Genomic DNA, 23010 nt, shown 5'->3' with positions numbered 1-23010 from the left:
CTCCGCCATTCCGGACGCTGTGACGACACTGTGGGAACCTGCGACGCAGTACAAGATGTGCTCGGAACTGCTCCAGCTACTATACTGCCAACTACCCATACCTCCTTCGTACTTTCTCTTCCGCGGAGCCCTCGAACGGCATGGGCACGGCCCTCAGAAGCGGCTCCGGCCTTGGCCAGGACAAGACCTTGGCCTGTAGGACCCTCGGAACGCCACCACGCCACGCCTGGAGGACGGTACCCCCACAGCAACGACCACGCCGCCCGCTGGAGCCGCCAGGACATCGGCGCGATCTCCGCAAGACCAAGGACGATGCCCAGGACGACTGCTACACCCGGCGCCATACCCCACTGTGTACTTCCCACAGTGCTCGACCACTACACCCCTGCGATTCGGGGAGAAGACGATGACTTCCACGATCCCCTGTGCATGTACACCGCCCCTCCTTGTGTCTATAAAAGGAGGAGACGGGCTTTCCCTTAAGGGGTGGTCAGCCCATTCGGTAGAACACAACGCTCAGCACAACTCGCAGAGCACATACGCTCTTCTGAGCCTCGATATCGGCACTCGCCACAATCAACTCCCCCTCTAGCAGAGACTTGGGAGCTTCCCTCCCTCTCTCGCCTCGCTTGGACCTCCTACTACAGGCACCCCCGGTGCAAGACAGTACAGTGCTCTCGCACATCCCTTTGCTGGACGTACGGCCCCACGGCCGGAACCAGGATAAACCCGTGCGTTACTGTGTTGCCTCTTGCATCAACATCTGGGACGAGGAATACGCAGCATCATCACTAGTTGGGTCCGGACTGCCGGGTCAGGACACCGACACAAAGTTTTTCAAATTTGACTAATTTTTGTTATTTTAGCTTTTCTAGATACATTAATTTTGCTATACGCAAAAACTATGTATCTAGAAAAGCCAAAATGACTAATAATTTGTAATGGGGTAGTATTAATCAAAGAGCAAGCCACTAGTGATGTGTTTAAAGTCTTATTGAAACCAACAAAATTATTTTATATTTGCCCCATGCTTTAAAGAGCAAGTTAGCGATGTGAAAGCTTATCTAAACTAATGAATTTGTTGCAATTGTTTATTTTTTGTCAAAAGCAACCCTGATCATGGTGGCGGCTGGCTTTTGGGCCAATAGCTGTTGGGCAAAATTTTGCTAGGACACGGACGGTGGACACAACAGGCGAGAGGACGTCAGAATGGGCGGGCCCGAAACTGATGGTCTGCAACAACTTAGCAACCCAGATCGTAGGCGCATACAAGTTACATGATGTTTTTAGATAAAGGATAACCAATCCGGCCTCTATGACGAGACATATACAGCCGATACAAGTTATATGATGTGACTAAATTTGGTCAACTTTTCCCCCACCCCGCTCAAAACGTCTCGTTCCCCTGCTACAGGCAACTTTGAAGCGATTCTCGTTCCCACCGCCGGATTCGTTGGCTCCTCCATGGCGCTGTTCAGCTTGGAGAGTCGCGGATCCACTTGGTGGTGTATATATCCCCTTCTATTAGAGTATTTCTAGGTAGCTAGGTTAGAGTTAGTATATTCCCTTGCTCCGGCCGCTGGTGGCGCTGTCTTCATCCTTATCTTCGAGGCTGTTCGGCTGACCAAATCTTAGCTTGTCTCGGTTTGTCTCGACTTATTTTTTCTCATATAATACTATTTATTCTACCAGCCGAACACTATTTATTTGATCAGCCGCACAGCCTCTTCGCCATCCTCATCTTCGCCGTGGCAGATTTCCGCTGCCTTGAGGGTGTTTTCTTCTTTCGCGTGGAGTGGACCTACACATCAGTGACCAGGGATCACATCGGAGAAGCCTCGTCCGTTTTTTCATGGGCCAACGGATGGTGACTTTTCATAGCGTTACCATGTTCTGGACCCTTAACGGGCTATGTTCACTTTTGACCAATTTGGACCATTTGGTTTTCGGCCTTGCTTCTCTACGGGGTTGTTTGCTGCGACCCTAGCAATTTTTAGCTGTGTTACTAGCTCGGTGCCCGTACCTTTCTACAGATGATAAAAATAATTTCACAATAATATATAGAGAATTTCACAATAATATATATAATTTCACAATAAATTTCACAATAATTTCTACACATGAGATTTAAGATTTATTAATATACACACACAATCATTTTGTTGTCACCAGAACTTGTCGAGCAGCGTCCAATCAGGCTTGTGTAAGAAATAAATGTCCTCCCACATCTTTTCGAGCAGCTTGTAGGACTTCTGTTTTTGAAAAGATAAATATCCTCCCACATGATTGTAAGAATTAACAAAAAAATATTTAGCCATTGAATATCATTGCAATTTTTCTTAAACATTGAAACCTGCACACATAAAACATGGTGAAAATTTATGCAATCATTTGACTTAATATTCACAGGGAAAATGATTAAAAGCTAACATGCTATTTTTTTTTTGACTCGAAGCTAACATGCTATTGAAAGGGAAGATGCCGTAAAAGCCAAGGCTATTTCCTTAAGACTTGTAGTATTCGATCTCTTCTTTATCTCAATTAGCTCAGGGCAATCATTCATATGCTTTTTTGAGTACACGCCAATCTGGTTCTTGATGGGGAAAAATGCACTTTGTTAGTTCTACAACTTGATGCACTAGGCATGAGATTGTTAAAAAAATGCTTAAGTGAAAAAATGATGGAAGTGAAAGAAAGCAGAAAAACAACATTATCACATATCACAAAGTTTCTGGGTGAAGAAAAAGACCTTCATATGCTAAATGGCTTGGAAAGCAGATCAGTAACAACCCTATCGCCCGCAACATAAACCTAATCAGCTGAAAATTTAAACTTGTTTTCATTGGGTATGTAGTTCATTTAGGGGCGAAGCTAGAGTTGAACCGAGCGGGTGTAATATCCAAGGTTCTGCTGCTAGCTCTCTAATTTATAAGATGGAAATTTAATAATTAGCATTGAGTTTTCATTTCGGCGTGGGTGTCCGTGCACCCCCCCCCCCCGGAGCCTACGTAGCTCAGCTCCTGGGTTCATTAACTCAACAGTTTATACTAAAAAGAATGGCCTTACTATATTTTCACTAATCCATGGATTGCTTTTTTCAAGCAGCAAGGCGATAATTGTTGGATCTGCTTCTGTCTGATGGTTTGACATCAAAACAACATTAGTGGCCCTGCAATGACATACTTTAGTACTATTTTGAATAAGAACGTTTGGGACCATGTATTACAAGAATGAGTATCCCAGGACAAGAACTGTAACAACCTCATGCCTGGTGCTTCAAGTTGTAACAAAACTAACAAAGTGCATAAGAATATATGGTTTCCAAAGTTTGATGGGTACTAACTGTCAGCATACTTTCTTTTATCAAACTTGAGAATATTGAGTCACGATGGAGCGGCGACGGGATGGAGCGGCGGCGGCATACGGGAGGGGGTGGCGACGGTGGGGGTGGGAGGGAGGCGTGCGAGCGGTGGGAGAAGCGGGCGGGTGACGTTTAGGCGGCGAGATTTGCGGGTGGGCGAGCGCTGGGCAAGTTGAAACGATCGAAGTAAGATCACATGTGGAAATTCAAATGGGCGAATCACGACCGTCGTAGGCTTAACCAAGGAGGGGGGCCACGATGTAGACGAGAAAACGTCACCCTTAGTCCTTTTTAGTAGTATAGATATAGAGAAGACATTACTAGTGGTGGATATCATAGTTTCCATATTTATTTTGATATATTTTTTCTATGTGATGTTTTGTTGGATATTTGTTCCAGATCTTCTTCGTCATTTGAATAATCTGTTGGGAAAATTGGTCTCATAACACTAAAAGATCGCGATTTCCGTAAAATACCACCGAAAATGTTTGGCCTCATAAAATACCACTAAAAATTACAGACGTTACCCTACCCAAATATATATAGTATTCTGTTAGATTTTGGGTGCAGCTCTGTTAACTTGGACATATATACCCCAAACCGTTTTTTCAAATAAAAACATGCACAACGCATGAGAAAGAAGCACAAGGCTAATGCTTGCACCATTTCAACAAAAGAACAGTATCAATGGCAACATATGCACTGAAAATTATCAACCATAACTAGTGCTTCATATTAACACATCCAAAAGCCAACAAATTGACACATCCATATCTTACACAAATAAAGAATCCCCTTGCACAAACAAAGAGCGGGCGGTCACCGCCCCAGCTTGGCACACCCCGGCGAGGAGGGAGCCCCCGCCAGGAAAGCTCGCGCGCCCCCGTTCGCCCGCCCAGATGCGTCTAGGGGCGGTGCGGGGAGGCGGCCAGGAGGGTGCGGGGCGGCGGCGGCCCGGGAGGCGGCAACGGCGCAGCGGGGAGAGAGAGGCGGCGGCGTTGCTCTGCGAGCAGGGAGGGGGTCGAATGGTGCTCTGGAAGCGGAGGATAAGGGCTGAATGGGCTAAGGGCATTTGAGTCATTTCACGTCCACCATGGACAGACGACAGGTGCAGGAAGGAGGGTGCTGATCGCCTGATCCAACCGCGACCGCCGCTGCCGGCCCACAGGAGCCGCGTGCCCACGACTCCCGCCACACTCCCACAGCCACGAGTTCCCGGCTCCTCGCGACGCCGCGAGGTCTGCCCCGGTTGTGGCCGCGCTTGCCGCCGCCGCGCCATGGACCCCCTCTCCCTCCTCCCGCTCGCCCGCGCCACGCGCCCGTCGCTCCCCCTCGCGGCGGCCGCCGCGCCACTGAGATCCAGGAATCTAAGCGGCGGCGCCCGGATCGCGCAGTCGCGGTGGCGCCGCGCCGCCCGGCTGTCGGCGTCGGCCGTGGCAGCAGAGACGCCGCGGACCGAGGAGCCGCCGTCTCCGTCCGGGCAGGAGCGGTTCGACTGGCTGGACCAGTGGTACCCTTTCGCCCCCATGTGCGACCTCGACCCCGGCGCGCCGCACGGCAAGACGGTGCTCGGGCTCAGCGTCGTCGCCTGGTACGACCGCGGCGCCGGCGAGTGGCGCGTGTTCGACGACGCCTGCCCGCACCGCCTCGCGCCGCTCTCCGAGGGCCGCATCGACGACAAGGGGCGGCTCCAGTGCGTCTACCACGGCTGGTGCTTCGACGGCGCCGGCGCCTGCAAGTTCATCCCCCAGGCCCCCGCCCTCGGCCCTCCGGTGCACAAGAACAGCAAGGCGTGCGTGGCGTCGTACCCCTGCGTGGTGCAGAACAACATCCTGTGGTTCTACCCGAGGGCCGAGCCCGAGCACAAGGACGTGCTGCAGAGGAAGCCGCCGCCGTTGGTTCCCGAGATCGACGACCCGGAGTTCGTCACCGTCTATGGCACCAGGGATCTTCCCTACGGGTACAGGCTCAAACATTTTTCAGAGTCTTGCTATGCTTCTGCCATTGGTCGATCCAGCTGCATTGCACATTTGGATATTCATGGTTCAGTCATAAGTAGCTTGTAGCACTGTTGCAAACTGCAATGCAGGTATGATGTTTTGGTAGAGAACCTCTTCGACCCAGCTCATGTACCATATGCGCACAAGGGGATAATGCGTGGAATCCGCAAGAAGGAAGATCCTGGAAGATATGTTCCTGATCTTACATGAATATCACCATTCATCTTTGGCATTGCAAGTGAAGTGGTTCTTTCAGCCAATTTTTTGTTGAGCTTACACTGGGGCTCATGCTGGAAGGAGTGAAAAAAAATGCTTGGCATTCTGCATCGCTGATTGGGAGTTTTTGTTTTCTTCACAGTTGACTACGATAAAGAGGGCGGCGGTCCGATCAAGATGAAGATCTCGGAGGCGAACATACAAGGGTTTGTGTCACCGCAGGAGCGTGGCTACTTCCAGTTCATCGCGCCAGCCACGCTCGTGGGTTCACCGTTTCCCCAAGAGGTGTGTGTAAATCCCTCCCCCTTTGTCAATGCAAGCCAAGCTGGAAGGAATTCATAGAACCGCCTTAACGCGCAAGCATTTTTTTTTCTGTTCTTGGTGGCCGGTCAGGCCAAGGGCAAGAAGAAGGCACCTCGGATCCTGCTGGTGTTCTTCTGCGTTCCGGTTACTCCTGGTAGGAGCAGGGTGATCTGGGCGTTCCCGAGGAACGTTGGGGTCTGGCTCCACAACTTCACACCACGGTGGTTGTACCATGTAGGCCAGAATCTTATATTGGATTCAGACATTTTCCTCCTTCACGTTGAGGTAACTCAAGTCCTGTTCCTGTCAGGCACAACCATCTGATTTCTGGTCTACCTCAAAGCTTAGTGATTGGGAATTGCTTGTGTAACTCTTGCTAGTTGTTTAATGAATTCCTTTTGCAGGAGCGCAAATTTGCCGCAGTAGGCCTCGATAATTGGCAAAAAGCTTGCTATGTGCCCACATCGTCGGACAACATGGTGATCGCCTTCAGGAACTGGTTCAGGAAATTCTGCAAGAATCAGGTTGGCTGGGCAACCCCACAAGTCGATCAGCTGCCACCAACCCCTACCAAGGATCAGCTCATGGAGAGGTAAATGAAGCAGAAAACATCACCTGGCAGAGAATTCTGCAATGCAATCTGAACTGTGAATTGTGATGCTAAGCTCCTGATGCCCCGTCCAGGTATTGGTCACACGTGGTGCAGTGTACGAGCTGCAGCGCCGCGCTCAAGGCCATGAAGGCACTCGAGGTTGCTCTGCAGATCACGTCGGTCGCCGTTATTGGATTCCTTGCCGTCGCCAAGGGAACGCTGGTAACGTCGACTGTCCACAGGGCCGTGGTCGTGTCCACGGCCGTGCTGTGCTTCGCCGCGTCCCGCTGGCTAGCCAACTTCATCCAGAAGAACTTCTACTTCCAAGATTACATCCACGCTTACAAGTGATGTGTTCAGGAAAACTTGCGGCTTTTGTTGCTAGGAGTTTGTTGTTGATAGTAAAGGCAAATTAGAAATGTGTAGGAAGCACAGCAAATTATTTGATACGGTAGCAACTGTATATAATCAAGTATGTTCTTGCAGTGACCACTGCTGCTGATAGGATCTGGCAGTCTGCTGCAGGATATGTAAATCATATGCGAGATATGGATCATTAGTCAAACTTCGTATTTATTTGCATTGAAATCTAGACAATGAAATCCCATTGTTCTGAGGAACAGTAAGCCAGACAAGGGAATATAAATAATTTCAAAATATCTATCAACGTAGCTTCTCTACGTGTGTTGTGTGTTCCCACAAAAATTCCCATGGTTCTCCATGAAAGGAAGCTGTTGAATAAATGTTTCAAACAAACAAAATAAGAACACCTGTGCGTACAAAATGTGTGGCTACAAACTAAATTCTCGGTTGCTGGCGACCACGGTAGCTGCACGAGGGAAAACTTATCCTAGTAGGGAAAATGCATTCAATTCCCATTTGGAATAACAATGCGCTATCCAAGATATCCCTCAGGCCCTGAAATGCAAAGTTGCTTTAATGATTATCAGGAGAATTTAAATATCAAAATAGACATGACAACCAGTGCAGATTCTAAATGATGAACTGTATTCTTTAAATTGCTTTTTATGATACAATAAAGAAATGATCAGACTTTCTATGATGTACCTCGTCATATATGAATCATCTGCTGTACTGATTACAATCTTCTCGCCCGCTGCAATAAAAGGTGGTGCCTGATATAACAGCAAAAGGGGTAATGTTTGTAAGAAATAGTGCGCACATGGGTCCATACAAGTTCAATCACTATTCAATAAGTTACGCATCCAGGAAAAAAATTCAGGACAGAACTTATTTTCAGGTAAAGTCAAGGTGCCGCATTAATGAAGATAAGCGAACCGATCAAATTTATGGTGGCAACAAAATTTAGTTGACAAAAGGAAAAAAGAGGGCGAATCATGAGAAGGTTACGTGCCTAAACTTCAAATGAAAATATAGAGAAGTATAAAGCTGTGCCGATTCAGCAACTACAAATCAGCTCCGTAAATAGATGATCTATAAAAAAAAGAAATTGCAAACAAAAACACGCCTACTGCACTCCATACACAGTCCAACAAAGATAACAGCACTAGATCAACAAGTGCATATAATAACAATAGTTCTAGGTAAGCAAACTACAAAATGGTGCCCAGCAACTTACAAGCACTGTAAGACCATTGTCCAGCACGACCCTTTTATACCTGCATTTATAACAAGCATGTGCTTAGTTAACTCTATAATACTGAGGCTTCAAACATCTGACTGTAAAAATTATGAAGTTGGTGTTATTAAAAGATATGTTCTAAGTGCTATATGATAACAATATAATGACAAGGGTGTTCATCAATCTTGGGTCTACAAAGTCCTCTGCACTATCAAGCAATTTAAGTCTTGGAATCAAATCTCAAGATTACAGATATCATTTCAATATAATGGTTTAGGAAGCCAAAAACTACTGCAGTATGATCTGGGCAGTCAGAAACCCTGTATAATAATGTTATTCATTACCGTCTAGCAGAGGTTTGGGGCCAAAAATATCTCTTACATTCACAGCCTCACCAGTGATTGGAAGATGTGAGGCTTGAATTCAGCACAGCTGCACAGGTAACCAAAGAGCTAGTTTTGACAATTTTAAACAGGTGACTGCAGCTTCTTGCTTTTACAAGTTCTGACTGATACAAACTAGCCTACTTCCAAAATTCAGCATCCCACCGCCTGTGTCTACTTGATATATGCATGTGCTGGTAACTTATATTCTCTCTCAAAGCGAATTGCTATTAATCTTGTTCGCTCACTGCCAACTAGAATGCTCACATTAAACAATTAATCACTACTCATTAGATTGCATTAAATCATATTACTATGTAACCAGAACCTCATTGCCAAACATTTAACAAGCCTATTCTCTTTCAGAGTATGAATAGACACCCAGGATATGCACTCTATCAACTAACCCATTAAAAGTGGTAAAAACAACAACAAAAAAATATTGTTAAGCCTATTTTCTTTCAGAGTATGAATAGACACCCAGGATATGCACTCTATCAACTAACCCATTAAAAGTGGTAAAAACAACAAAAAAATGTTGTTATTTGTAAATCTATGATAAACAGATCTTATACGAAATAAGTGGATGATTAAATAAATAACATAAAAACTTACTGAGGTTGAGCAGTAAGCCCTTTTGTATTCGGCTGTGCTTCAACAACAGTGCAAGTCACTCTTGGAGGAACCGTAGCAGACATTGGCCGGCCATCAAAGTATTGTAGGTTGACCTTCATTTCATCTGTTTATAAGAGAAATAAGTAGGGTGTAAGGATTTAACAAATGCGTTATAAACTAAATTCCAAACTGAGCATATGAAATGAAGATGGACAGTGGCACAGTGCAAATTTAAAATCGAGGTGCTATGGTTGGAGACTATGATAAGTTAAGCCCTATAGTAGAAGGCAGCTATAAAAATAATAAACATTACTAGATTTACACATATCGCTCCTCTGGCAAAACTTAAGTCGTCCACTTATAGTATTAACTTTTTTTTTCTTGAATACGCAGGAGAGCTGCGTATCTTTGTATTAAGGAGAAGAAAAGGCCCAATTACAGTAAAACCATACCACACCTTGGACCAAAGTGAGGGTGGAGTGGAGAAAACACTGAGGGCTATTACATATAAAAACGGACACCTAAGGACCAGACCAGTGTTCAAACACACCCATGGCACTATAGTACTATTAACTTAAATTGAGATTTTTGTACTTTGTCATGCTAGGAAAACTGAAAGGTAATAATACTACACAACCATCAGCTTTCATATATAGGAGGGAGTCATAAGAGAATTAAATAGCTCACTGTACAACTATTAAAAACATAAGCACATTTTTATTTTCAAAAACCATCAGAATTCCTTATTGTTATTAATTAATACTCAGTTGAACCTTTCAGGTACGCAGCAGCTTTGCCAAACAGATCCTTTGAAACTTCAATTTGCTCAAATGTTTCAGGCCTGGCAAAAAAAAAAAAGACACCAGATTAGATCACAATTAAAAAGTAAGTGCGGACAGCATCACAGCTTAGATGTGAATAGTTTAATGACAAGAAAATTGGAAAATGAAACCTACTCCATGAGCATCACAGTGTCTCCTTCCTGATACAGATATGTGAATGACTTCTCCTCAACAAAAACTCCTGATTGTGTTCACACGGAGTTTTTAATGATTAGTAAGTTTAAAACATGAAAAAACTGAACCAAACATGTTATCATAGATGCCAACTGCCACCAAACTGGATAACGTTTGGTAGCCAGTGTTTATAGTCCCCTTTCCCAATGCAAATGGTGGTCAGGCCAATACAAGGCCATTAGGTCAGGCTCTTTCTAGAGAAGTTGGCTAGACAGGAAGGCTGAAACTTAGCCAGGATCCAACTGACGGCTTCTCACAAAACGCAGTTAGATATGGTACCATAATATTTTATATTTTCTTCAATACTATTACTACAATGTGAGTTTGTGCAAAAAGAATACAATTATGGTAATCAAATTAATTGAAGCTTTAATACAATGCGTAATTTTGGAGAGGCTCTTGATCATGGCTGGCAGACAACATCTTGGTCCTAAGACTACCAAACTTGTTGGTCCATAATACCAGTTTCTACATCATGATTACGTAGATTAATTATGGTCATGAATTCAATTTAGTTTGTTCGATCATGTTCCATAGGTTATGAGACTATCTAAAATTGGCTTTGCACATGAATACTATGTGACACCCTAAAAGAACATAATGTAAACAGGAGAAAGAAGTACCCACGTAAAACACATGTGAGCACATTTTAGGGGGAAGGTTACATGCATGGGGGCAGTTAGGCTACAACATAAAGGCTTGTATGGCTATATTTAGCTTAGCTTAGCTAATAAAGTTGGCTTTTCTGAAAAAAAAAGGGGTGGGGGGTGGGGATCATACTCTCAAGGGCCTCATCAGTACGGAATCTTTCTGTTATTTTGTTTCCAGTGTCAACATCCCTCAGTTCCACCTGTAACACTCAAGTTTTCAAAATAAAACACTGTAAATGCTGGCTACTCGTGATTGTGGTAGTGAAGCATGAGACGCCAATTGCTGCGGCAAATAAATGATGAATTAAAATAAACGACCTGTATTGTGGCCCCTCCTCTTCCTTGATGTGAATGTTGTGCTTTTATTACCTGAACAAAACATAACCAAGTCAGGAAACAATACATGGCTTGTTCTTGTGATGAACACAGGTATAAATTAGTACAAACTTCACCAGAACAGTAACTACCAATGGATGCAGAATACCAAAAAAAAAACTTCTGTACCTGATAAATGCGACCTTGTTTTAAGGTTGACCAAAGGGATGAGTGAGTAACTGTCAGTGATACTTGAAGGAAAAGGTAAAGCACAAGAGATGTAAGCACACACCTCTTCTTTGTATTACATTTCCAAGTTTCACCTACAATATACGAAGACAGTCCCAGAATTAATCAGCCCATAGTGGTTCAGCAAAGAAAAAATAGTGCAGAACTGAAAGAAAGCATTTGGGGGACCAGGATAAAGATATTAACTAGACATAAACCCTGCATAGTCGTTCCAATTTCCATGACATGTATTTGGTGAACTGCATAGCCTTCCTACTGACTGCTAGCTGTAATGAGTTTAATTAAGAAGCGTTTCCTGCACTGTGTATTACAAATTTGCACATTTGAATACATGATATGTATTCGATCCATAAGATGTATGATCATGACTACTGTAATAAACTACCAGCTAAACCCTGCATAATCGTTCCATATAACATGCCTCTGCGGCCTGAACTGAAGAAATTCTCCCAGTCCCAGAGACAAAAGAGCAACAAACTAATCCTGCCGCAGACAAATAAACAAAAAAAAATCTTAACCATTTTTGCGGCGAATTGAACAAAATCAGTTTAACTACATCAAACCACTAAAGCCCTAACTGAAACCCTGGCAAGTATTGACCGAGCTGAATCATCGGAAAGAGATGAAGAAGAGTCGCGAGGGAATTCGTACGTCGGAGCCGAGCATCTTCACGCCGCGTCGCTGGGTGGCGGCCCACGGAGCGGCGGCAAGCGAGCCCGCGCCGGCGGGCGGGGCCCACCGCGCGGCGGCAGCGAGCGTGGCGACCGCATGAGCGCTGCCGCGGGGCGCGGCGGCCGGGGTGCAGAAAAGGGGGAGGCGGCGGGAAGCTTCCAGAAGCTTCCGGCGGAGGATCTGCATCGCGAAAGTCGGCGGCGTTGCCCCTCCCCTTGTGGCTTCGCGGCGGAAGGAAGGGAACGGGTCGCAGCGAAATGGCTACAATATGGGCCGAGCCCAACATTTGTAGTTGGGTTCAGGCCCACGGAACCGTGGACCCTTTAGCCATTTTTTGACCTCCTGTTTCGAATTGGGTTTGGGTGGCTCTGACTGAAGCCCAAAAAGACGCTGCGTGCTGGGACCCACCTGTCCCCTGCCCGGCTGCCGGAGGTCAAGCCGTCGGCACTACTAGGCAGCAGCGCCCCAACCAACCAGGCCACCACCACCCGCACCGGCCCCTCAAAATAACCTCGCCGATTTTTTTGTTCTTTTGCCAAATCTAGCCTCCACACGCGGAGAAATTTCAGAAGCGGAAGAATCGAAGGGAACAGAGAGAGAAGGGGGAGAGAAGCTATGATGCGCTCCGCCGTTGCCGTGGCCGTCGCCCTCGTCGCAGCCGTTGCTGGCGCGGCGGCCGCCGCCGCCTCGGGGTCGCCAGGCGCGGGCACATGCGCGCGGAGGGACGCGCCGCCGTTCCTCGACGCCGTCGGATTGCGCAGCCCCTACATCCGGATCGAGCCGTCCCCGCCTCTCGAAGTAGGTCTCCTCCCCTCTTCCACTGCCTCATCGGCCCAACTAGCCTCCCGCCACGAGCCGCGACGTTCCTGTCGAAATCTCGGGAATTAGAAGCGACATGTTGTTTTTCTTTTTAATTCGCCTTCGGGATACGATTTGCGTACAGTACAGGGAGATACTAGAGGTGGGAGACAGAGAAAGATGCCGTGATTTTTTTTGTTTTATTTTTTCCTGCTAGAAATATTCGCACATGATGGGTGCGAATCTTGTTCCTTGCTAGTTAATCCTGACTTTAAAAACTGGAGCAGCAAAATTAGCAACATAGGAGCTTTCTAAGGCGCAACAATAAACCACAGCAATTGAGGAATCCAGTCACTCAATAAACCTTTGCTTGGCAGAAAATGTGTTTATGATTGCAATTGGTTGATAATAAACAGAAGGAGGCTAGTGGACTTAAAAAGAGGGTGGACAAGTAGGATCGGTGCTGTGAGGGATAATCAGCAAGATGTAAGATGCATTTTGGGCCTGAGGGAATTTGGGAATTGGGGCAAGATTCAAGGAAAGGGATGGGGCAACATGGATTGAGCATGTCTGGGTTTCAGCAAAGAAAGACACGTTGAGGATACAATGATGATAGTATGATACCACATGACATGCATGCCCTCATACTTAATCAAGCAATTTGATAGTAGAGAAGTTATTTTTGTAGTAACTTTTACTCAATCATTCCGTGAGCTATAGCAACAGTACTTTTCTATCAGTGATCATTCCATGTACTTGTTCTGTACATGCATGTACTGTCCTAAGTCCTAACCATCCAAAATGCTGACAAGAATGTTGCCATGATTACAATATGAGATGTCGGTTTGGATTTTGAAAGTTTGTACCAAACTCGAGGCATATTTGATTGGTGGTGACATGTGCATCCATGTACAAAGCGCAAAGGCCATATTTCAATTGTAACAGGATTTGTCTTAGCTGGATAAATTATGTTTACTTTTTTTTTTGCTAATGTTGGCAATGAAATGGGAAATAGTATCAACCTAAAATTATTGCTGTTATGATGACACAGATCATCCTAATTTTCTGCAGATTCATTAACCAACTTTATTTATCCATTGTTGGCACATTTTTACTTGATGGAGAATCTTGTTCTATTACTTGATTAATTGAAAACCTTGGCAGTGCACCGAATGGAATGTGGATAGTTTACGAAACTGAAAAAGTTGTGGCTTCTTCCGTAGTACTTATTATACCTTGTCTTCTGCTGAAGGTGAGTGGAGAGGCTATTGATACAGAGTTGAACCTTCGGCGTAGGGGTGCTTCATACTCCATTCTCTTTTACGCTGCATGGTGTCCATTTTCGAGCAAATTCCGACCAATATTTCAAGCTCTCAGCACTATGTACCCTCAGATACAACACTTTTCTGTTGAAGAATCTTCTGCTACACCTAGGTATGTGAATGTTGAACTTTGTTAGTCTACTGAATTGAGGCAATTTGTCCATTCTTGAACAAAAAAATTGTTCAGTGGATTGCTGCTCATTGTACTGTATCCGCTCACTGTAGTTTGTTTTCAAGATATGGTGTTCGTGCTGTCCCAGCCATTCTTCTGGTAAATGAGACTACGATGGTTCGTTATCGAGGTTCAAAAGATCTCAGCTCTCTGGTAGATTTCTATAAAGAAACTACAGGTACCAACAACAAATCTTCATGCATACATAGCTTTATTGAATGATCACAGTTTCTTTCAAATATGCTTTACTTGAGACTTGAGCAGATCTAATGATTGGGAATATAATCCTTCCCTTTATTGGAAATTCATTGGATTTTTTAGTAGGTTGTGTGATTTTTAGTTTTTATCTTGTAAATTATTGCCATGGTTCAAAAAAAGACGTGATTAAACATTGTTTAATCGAGATTAAACGCTAAACGGTGGTCTAACGTCTAGGTTTAAACCTACGTTTAACCTTCCTAGGCGCTAGTCAGTAGGCTAATGTCTGCCTAGCGCCTAGCGTTTTCTTGAACTCAGTTGCTGCATAATGGTGAATCAACTGCACCCATGAATGAAAAAGCCTCGAATGCTCTTTACGCATGGCCCCTATGTGGCCAGGCACCAAGATTGTAATCTAATTATGATGGTTTATTCTTGTGAATGTACACCAACAGCCTCACATGCTCTTTATGATGCTTGTGAATGTACACAAACAGCCTGGTGTAATAGTCTACGTGGCAATTGGGCATGCTTCTAGCAACATGTCATTATAGTATGGATTGACTCCACTCCAAATAACTAAACAGGGATATGTTACATGCTACATTTGTGGTCACATGGATAATTATACCATTAGGTCCCTTGTAGTACTTCAAAGCATTATTCTGATGGATCTTTTCCTGCTGCAGGTCTAGATCCAATTGCGCATCTTGATATTGTGCAGCAAGAGAGAACAGGAAACTTGAGGTCCATCATGCCATGGGATCGATCGCTTCGTGAAATGGCAAATGATGAGCCCTTTCTGTTGCTTGCAGTTCTTTTTATCATCCTGAAGGTTGCGGCGCACTTTATACCTGCTGTCATGTCTCATTTGAGAGCCTTCTTAGTTGTGCGTGTCCAAAACTTAAACTTGGGGATCCGTAGGGGTTCAAACCAGCTCTTGGATCGAGCATTGAATGTACTTGATGTGAGGAGGCTTTGGAGCAAGCTTAGACTGAGCAATAAGGCAACAGACCTAAGGAAAGGAGCAAGTAATGCCCGAGCTTGGGCATCCTCGTTTACTTCTGTTTCACTGGGTGAACCGTCGTCTTCAAGGCAAGTTTAGGCTTTTTTGAGGTGTTGTTTGTTAGGGTAGCTGCTCACATGGTGAGACCATTTAATCTTTGTTTCCCATCCTGCTATGTACCATGGTTCTCTGTTCTGTGCAGTCAGGAAGTGGGGAAACCTTACAGGCATGTAAATTTTGAGGACATCATGTGCTGTTGTATATTAGGAATACTTTTGCATTGCATTTGCTGATGCAATGCCTAATCTTTGTCCATTAACTACAGTAAATTGGCCATGTATGATGAACATCTTGGTAGTTTCTTTTTTAGGATTTCTTTCTGTTTGTGGTGCTGTATTGTAATTTACACTGTTATTCTCCATTAAAGAACTTGGTTTCACTTTATAATTCTGTTTTAAGCCAGCATGAAGAGCTTGAAGCTTGGGCCACTGAGTCGTGCTCTATTCTGTGGAACTCAGTTGCTCTCGTGAGTTGTAATGGTTGCTAAATTGTATTATTGTTTGGAAGAAACAAGATCACGTGAAATCTGAAAGGCTTTCTTTCTCGGTGACTTTGTTATTCCCTCTGGCGATTTGTCTTTTAAGGTTTCTTCGGAGTTTTACTATTCTGTTTGATCATCCATTGTTATCTCTGGTCGCTATCTTAACTCGGATTTATGCAGAAGCTTCAGAACAGATGTCGCCTGTACATGCCGTTCTTAACTGGTGCATGTATCTTCCTTTCTTGTGTATATTTGGTTTATAGCCCCCTTTGCTTGACCATGATTCCTCAGCTATGTTGTGCGGTTTTCTCAGAATTTGATTTAACTTGCAAATAACATTCTGGAAATGCTCCTCATAACTTGATGGAAAAGGATTGACGTGGATGCGGATTAGGTTGCAGTGGCATCTAATTCTGACAGTTGATGACGGAGACAGATTTAATGAGTTTGTTATGCCGTCTAATTAAAACTACCATGTGGTACATGTACATATGCCGTCTAATTAAAACTACCATGTGGTACATGTACATGTATTTATTTTCAGAAATACTGGATGCTATCCGGTCTGCCTTTTGCAAAATAAGTTTTGAGAATTATTTTAAATGTCAATAAGCCTAGCGTATGCGGTATGCCGCTGCAGCGTCTTTTTCTATACTTTTGGATGTGGTATTTAAACTGGGAGTCACTGGGCATAACAGAAAACTCTTAAAGTTATTTGATGCAATATTCATGCTAAGTAGATTTCACAAGGCGTATTGGGCGAAGATAAACTAATCCATGAATTTTAGCCAATAATACTAAGCCTATTATTTTATTATATAATTGCTTTATCCTAATGGATGGGTCCAAACATTTCACATTTTCGGCCTGATTGGATCACATAGAGCGTGAAAAAAAAGAGAATTGAGTAGAAAAGAAGGAAGATAGAATTCCCAAGAGGTAGGCGCCAAAGAACATTTTCACCCTTGTCACCTAGCAGCAATGATGACTAAGCCCAAACACACACAAACTCTTTCAAAATTGGTTTGCCATTTCCCTTGCTCCAACAATTGGTCCTGTTCCCACTGCCACTGGTTCTTCTCCAGTCGTTTCCCTCCAGAAAACACAAAGTATCCTTCCATAGCACCACTTGTGTTGATTCCTGGGAAGCATCCATTCTTGACCACTCTAGGTATCATCGCTGCAAGCGTCCAGCTATATAGATCCCTGATCCAAACTTGCCCATGAGCAGAGGGGCTTCCATGAATGCGATCAGCCTTGACGACTGGGAGTTCCTGCCTGACCACAAGAGCTCCTACTTCTTCTTGGAAGAGGACTGGAGCAATGGCGGGCATGGTGCTGTCGGCGGTAAGGACCAGCTCTTGCTCGGCGCCGAGCTGGTCGTGATCGACATGGACCACTTCGCCGCTGCATCTCACCCTCCTCCCTACGATTGCATCCCAGATGAGGGGGAGGAGGACAAGGAACCCGTCCTCCTGCTACCATCACAGGATGCCTGTGTCCATGATCCGGCCACCGAGGACATCTTCGTCGTGCCGGGCGAGCCGAAGCAAGAGGAGCTCGTGAGCAAGGTAACAGAGATACTGATCTGTGAAGAGGAAGATCATAACGAGATGGTCAGATCTCCATCTGGTGTCAGGGAGGCTGATCAGGAAGAGGTGCTGGTTGAAGCTGTTGCACCTGATGATCAGTGTGCTCAGGAGGAAGAAGGCGTCAACAAAACTGGCCTCAGCGTGGGGAACCTGAGGGTGAATGGTGTCGGCGCGCTCTGCTCGTTTGGGGTTGCAGCAGCCACGTTCTTCATCTTCCTGCTTGGAGGCAAGCTGCAGCTGCAGCAGCAGAAGCGGCAGGATCACAAGATCCACCGCCAGATGTATGCCGGCGACGAGGTTCGTGGCTCTTCCCTGACGCCTTCTAGCAATTCAGCTTTTTTAACACCTGCAAACATTCTTAACGGCATGTTCTTGGATTAAGATATTGCTTGCTTATACTTTACTCATCCTTTTAAAACTTAAACCTCACTTTATACGTTGGTGCAAAACTAATGAAAAGAATCTTTGGATTTAGACCAGATTATTGCAGAATGGAATCTCGGAATAGGTTATTAATGGCTGCAAATGCACCGGTAGAGAAATGGGGGTATTCTGACAGAATTCCGCTTGGTTGATCTGCAGAGGATTCAGCAGGCTGTGCAGCAGGCATCCAGACTGAACCAGACCATGTCGTCGGTCATGGGAGGCGCATCATCGGCACGGGCAAGCATATCATTTGGCGGGTACTATCAGGGGTTCTGATGCGTCAGTCAGAACTTGGGATTTCATGCGCTATTAGTACTAGATCATCCTGTAATTTATTGCTTTGTTTGTGCATTCTTTATATTGGCCAGGGCTCTCAGGTGCCAGTGACCTGTGTGTACACTATCATTCTCATGCACCATGTACATACATGTACTGCTCCGGCTACTAGATGTGAATACTTGTATCTGTGATCATGGTTCTTGGCTGTGCATGACCGTTCACTGAACGTCCTCGCCAACTCGCCATACGCCATGGGAGACTGTTGATTTGTCGACCAGGACACCGCAGGGCGCCACGCGCCACCGACAGTGATCTTCCTCTTTTCAAGTCCCGAGAAACCCCGTTGAGAAAAATCTAGGAAAATGGCATCGGATCGGAATGGCAACGCGGCAAAAGATCTGGCATCCATGTGCCAGAGGATAAGAATAAGTCATCTTTGAGCAGTGCTCCTGCGACAGCAATGGCTGGGACGAGTCCAGGGAGATGAGACTGACACCGCTGTTCGTGACGCCGACGCTGGAAGGTGACCTGTTCCTGAAAAATTCAGTGAATTGTTTACAACCGACAGATTTCAAGTGAAAAATATTGAATCATCGCTGGAATTTCACTTGGCATCGCACCGGTCCATTTCAAGCCCAATGGGCTTCGGTTATTCAAGGCCCATCGTCCGGCACGTCCCATCCAAAGCCCATTTGTATTTTTTTCCTTTGTCGAAAACACTGTCGCAATATTCTCAAATAAAAAAATGAAGAAGAACAAAACACTGACGCAAATGGCGATTTTGCAGTGCAAAACTGGGACTTGACATGTCCTGAATCTTCCAATGTTCGTTCTTCCATGCTCCTCTCCCAGCCAGGAAAGCAAGAATGACTGAATGAGACCACAGGGGTGCCAAATCGGCAAGTGACGTAGGCCCTCTTCCCTCCAGCAGCTCCGGCTCCGGCTCCGTAATCACTGTTTTCACTGTTTGTGACACCGTAGAATGAAGCCGTTTTTGCCTGCTCCATGCTACATCCAACGTGGTAGAGGTTGGAGCCGCCGGAGTTAGAAATGCCTGGCAACTCCAGCTCCAATGAACAGTAACCAACAGTATATGAACAGTACAGAACTGACCGGAGCCTTCCCAAAAAGGACCGTAGAACACACAATGTTCAAGTCAGTCCTGTGTTCACTGATGAGGCCAGACAGGCTGGTAATGGGCGTAGTACCAGACTACCACTCTAGGTTAGGGCATCTGGCTGGCGATTAATGGCTTTGTTTGGTTTTGCAACAATTCTAGTGCGCACATTTTTTTGAAAAAAAAATCTCGCATGCATGGTGTACTAAATAAAGTGTATTTGTAAAATCTTTTTAGGGATGATTGTAACTTTTCGCGACGAATCTAATGACGGTAATTAATCAAGGGTCAGTTGGATCCATGCCACTCCAATTTCTTGAAATTGGATCTCATGTTGAAAATCATGCCATTGAGTGGCATGATTTTCAACATGACACCCAATTTCACGGAGTTGTGGTGGCATGAATCGAATTTTCCCATTAATCAACGATTTGCTACAGTGCCATCCTCTAGTCGCGCGGCCAAAAACCTCATTAGATTCTTTAAGATCACTAGCGCAGAAGTTCTAAAATTGATTTTATAAACTGAATTTGTTTGACACTGTAATTAACGGTCAAAATAACACGAGGACAAAACCAAACAATAACAATACCTTTCGGGCAACTGATTGGATCATGGTTGCCAATTGCCATGGTTGCCCTGCCCCTGGCCCCTGGCCCCTGGCGGCTGGCGGTTCACCGAACTGACAGCGCTGCTCCTTCAAAGCCGAGCAGCCGTCGTCAGTGTCACTGCCATCTTTGGCGCGAGCAATGAATGCTCGTACCCAGGGTTTGAAGGGAGAGGGGCGCGTAAAGATGAAAAGATCCCCAGGAAATCAAACCATCAAGGTGCATTCAGATTTCATACACCAAATCTCGGAATATTTAACTTTTTACCATCATTATTACTGCCAACTCCTTAAATAGCATTTTTATTTTTAGCACTAAGTTTTTAGCATCGCATGAACAAAAACGATACAGATTTATCACTTTCGCTGACGTGGCACACAAATTCGACCTGACAGCATGAACGGACATTGAAAGGACATTTTTGCCCCCATCTATTTCTTCTATCTCAGTCCTTTCCTTGCTGGAGCTCCGGCCATGGCTGACATTGAGTGCATGGCCGCGACGGCGAATACGTAGGGGAAATTGGGGCCGAGGCAGCTACGGCCACGGCCTGTAGATCCAAGGCTGCTCCTGGAGATAACAGGAGGAGCATCTTGGCCGGCTTCCGGTTGGTAGCTGAGGAAGAGGCAGTGCGGCGTGATCTTGTCGGGCTCGAGCGGCGGGAGCACGATGCTGTGCGTCTTGAGCCCGGAGACGTAGTACCAGGGGCCAAGCGTGAGCCGGACCAGGGGCCAAGCGCGAGCACGACGGCGTTGCGCCCCTTGACCATGACGCCGGCGACGCAGCCGTCCCGAACCACGACGCGCTCCACCTCGCCGATGAAGACCTCGGCTCCCGACGCGGCTGGGGACGGCGAGGGGAGGGCGGAGCGGCGCGCGCGTCCGGGCGCGACGAGGGGAGGTTGGGGCGGCGCGCGCGTCCGGGCGCCACGAGGGCGGGGCGGCGGGCGCGTCCGGGCACGGCGACGAGGGCAGGGCGGCGCGCGGGACCTCGAATTTAACAGGATCCCATATCCGCCGCCGCCTCCAAATTCGCGTGGAGGGCGGCAGCGTGGCGACCTCGAGCCTGGCCTCCTCGAGCGCGATCTTGGCCTGCTCGAGCTCCTTGGATTGGACGAGCTCGTCCCAAATCCCAATACTTCATCGGCTGGAGGTTGAAGAAGAACATGACCCGTGGGGCCCACTTGTCAGTGAGGAGAGGGAGGATGAGAGGGAGAGAAGCTAGGGGTAGGGCGGTCATTTCATCAGAGGTTGCTGACTTGGATTGCAGTGCTAGCGTGCCACGTCAGTGAAAATGGTAAATCTGTATCATTTTCGTGCATGCGATGCTAAAAACGTAGTGCCAAAAATAAGAATACTATTCGAGGAGTTGGCTGTGGTAATGATGGTAAAAAGTAAAATATCCCCCAAATCCCCCTATGCGCTGCACGGGCGCAGGAGATTTCCTGGAGCGACGCGCGCGGCAATCGAAGGGCTGTAAGTTGTTCGGTGTTCCCCGTGACCGTGAAGCTCCGGCGCTCCGGCCGGCCAGCCGGCCTTGTCGGTGGGTCAGTCAGCGGCAGGCTCCAGGGCAGTACTCCCACCGCCACCATGCGGCCATGGACGCACCGTCGGCGCCGGAAAGAGACCGATCGGTCAGAATCCTCCGGGCGGCGCTCGAGTCCGCGGGAGAAGGACAATATCCAGGCGCGACCGCGCGAGGCGCGCACCTGCGGAAAGGATCGCCGGTCCGTTGGTCGAGCGCAGCCATGGCGCCCCTCCACGTGTGCCTGTCCGTCGGCTGCTCGTTCATGGCTCTCATTCCATTCGACTGACCAACTGATCGACGACGGAGTGATTGATCGATGCCAACCTTGCCTAATAAACCACCACGTGCTCGTCCGGTCCGTACGTCCCCGTCGGCGATCGTGTGATCGATCAGGCAGGAAAGCTCCGTCTAACGACAGGCAATGAATTGTCCCGGCTGCAGCTGCGATCAATGGATTCAGCCGGCTCGTCTATCTGCGTTTGGGTGTGTTTAGTTGGTGAAAAAGTTTGGATTTTAGTACTGTAGCTCGTTGTTACTTGACAAATAAAGTCTAATTATAGACTAATTAAATTTAAAAGATTCAGCTCGTGCTAATCAGTTAGACTGCGTAATTAGTTATTTTTTTCAACTACATTTAATGCTTCATGTACGTGTTCGAAGATTCGATGTGACGGGTACTGTGAATTTTTTTTTTGGAAACTAAACAAGGCTTTTGTTGTGATTTGTGAAGCAAGTGTGATCGGATCGCCATGGAGATCGATCTGGTCTGGATTGGTTACACACATGTACATGCCTGCAAGCAGCATTCCTGCCATCCAAGATCTGGTCACCTGATCGACGGTGTCAGGATTGGTTTCGTGTACAGTGCAATGCATGCACGCGCGCATACGACGGCCGGAGTTGAGGGTGACGGGACGGCCGGCCGGGGAAAGGGGAGACCCGGCCGGCTGGCCACCAGCTGACCAAGCAGGCAACAACGACGAGCTCGTGCAGCAGAAAGGCAAGAAGGCTCTCAAAAGGAAATGACTTGAGGCTTGAAATTAAAAGTGCAGGATTTCATTCCCCCGTGCCCCACCGTGCTTGTTGCTGCCACGCATGGGCGCATGGCATGTACGCTAGCGAGCTGCAGTTCAAGCCAGCACGAGTGGTGCAGGTGAAGTAGTCTAGGCAAGCAAACGCATGCATTGGATTCGTGCCACTGGGAGTGTCCTCCGGCTCCGGCTCCGATCCTGACAGGGGGACAAAGCGTTTTCGGTCGCCGGAGCCGGGTGCTTCTTGCTTCCAGCTCCTGGTGCTTCATGTGCAGTAGTTGGCTGCAATCGAGATCTCCAGTCCAGCTATCCTACCCAAAAGAGAGGTTCAAAGGCAGTGTGGGAGGATAAGTGCAGATCAAGCAAAGCAAAACTTCAGTGTCCAGTCCCGGCCCGCGGCCGGCTGCATGCTCACCAC

General features: G+C 46.5%; 4 protein-coding genes across 6 annotated transcripts; 3 read left to right on the top strand and 1 right to left on the bottom strand.

The window, feature by feature from the left end:
- Positions 1-4521: 4521 nt before the first annotated feature.
- Positions 4522-7121, top strand: LOC120692440 (protochlorophyllide-dependent translocon component 52, chloroplastic-like). The gene is made up of 6 exons (XM_039975736.1): positions 4522-5321; positions 5451-5549; positions 5718-5862; positions 5971-6165; positions 6285-6472; positions 6565-7121. Exons 1-6 carry the CDS (start codon positions 4639-4641, stop codon positions 6821-6823), a joined length of 1569 nt encoding a protein of 522 aa, XP_039831670.1. The 5' UTR covers positions 4522-4638; the 3' UTR covers positions 6824-7121.
- LOC120692441 (elongation factor P-like) lies at positions 7029-12276 on the bottom strand. 2 transcript variants are annotated; one of them, XM_039975738.1, is made up of 11 exons: positions 11955-12238; positions 11347-11377; positions 11244-11257; positions 11058-11108; positions 10870-10939; positions 10030-10096; positions 9847-9914; positions 9074-9197; positions 8073-8112; positions 7541-7608; positions 7029-7390 (listed from the first exon to the last, which is right to left on the bottom strand). In XM_039975738.1, the coding sequence occupies exons 1-11, from the start codon at positions 12159-12161 to the stop codon at positions 7384-7386; spliced, it is 747 nt and encodes a 248-aa protein (XP_039831672.1). In that variant the 5' UTR covers positions 12162-12238; the 3' UTR covers positions 7029-7383. The 2 variants fall into 2 exon arrangements, with proteins under 2 accessions (XP_039831672.1, XP_039831671.1); XM_039975737.1 differs by having other exon boundaries at positions 11244-11377; positions 11955-12276.
- Positions 12277-12454: 178 nt separating this feature from the next.
- LOC120692442 (5'-adenylylsulfate reductase-like 5) lies at positions 12455-15918 on the top strand. 2 transcript variants are annotated; one of them, XM_039975742.1, is made up of 4 exons: positions 12455-12773; positions 14026-14207; positions 14333-14445; positions 15155-15918. In XM_039975742.1, the coding sequence occupies exons 1-4, from the start codon at positions 12591-12593 to the stop codon at positions 15568-15570; spliced, it is 894 nt and encodes a 297-aa protein (XP_039831676.1). In that variant the 5' UTR covers positions 12455-12590; the 3' UTR covers positions 15571-15918. The 2 variants fall into 2 exon arrangements, with proteins under 2 accessions (XP_039831676.1, XP_039831675.1); XM_039975741.1 differs by having other exon boundaries at positions 12457-12773; positions 14321-14445.
- Positions 15919-16958: 1040 nt separating this feature from the next.
- On the top strand, positions 16959-18535 carry LOC120692024. Its single transcript, XM_039975234.1, has 2 exons — positions 16959-17901; positions 18187-18535. The coding sequence occupies exons 1-2, from the start codon at positions 17236-17238 to the stop codon at positions 18304-18306; spliced, it is 786 nt and encodes a 261-aa protein (XP_039831168.1). The 5' UTR covers positions 16959-17235; the 3' UTR covers positions 18307-18535.
- Positions 18536-23010: the final 4475 nt, after the last annotated feature.

Source organism: Panicum virgatum, chromosome 9N (assembly GCF_016808335.1).
Source record: "Panicum virgatum strain AP13 chromosome 9N, P.virgatum_v5, whole genome shotgun sequence".
NCBI lineage: Eukaryota > Viridiplantae > Streptophyta > Magnoliopsida > Poales > Poaceae > Panicum > Panicum virgatum.
The sequence above is the reverse complement of the archived record's forward strand: the minus strand, read 5'-3'. Positions and strand labels throughout refer to the sequence as shown.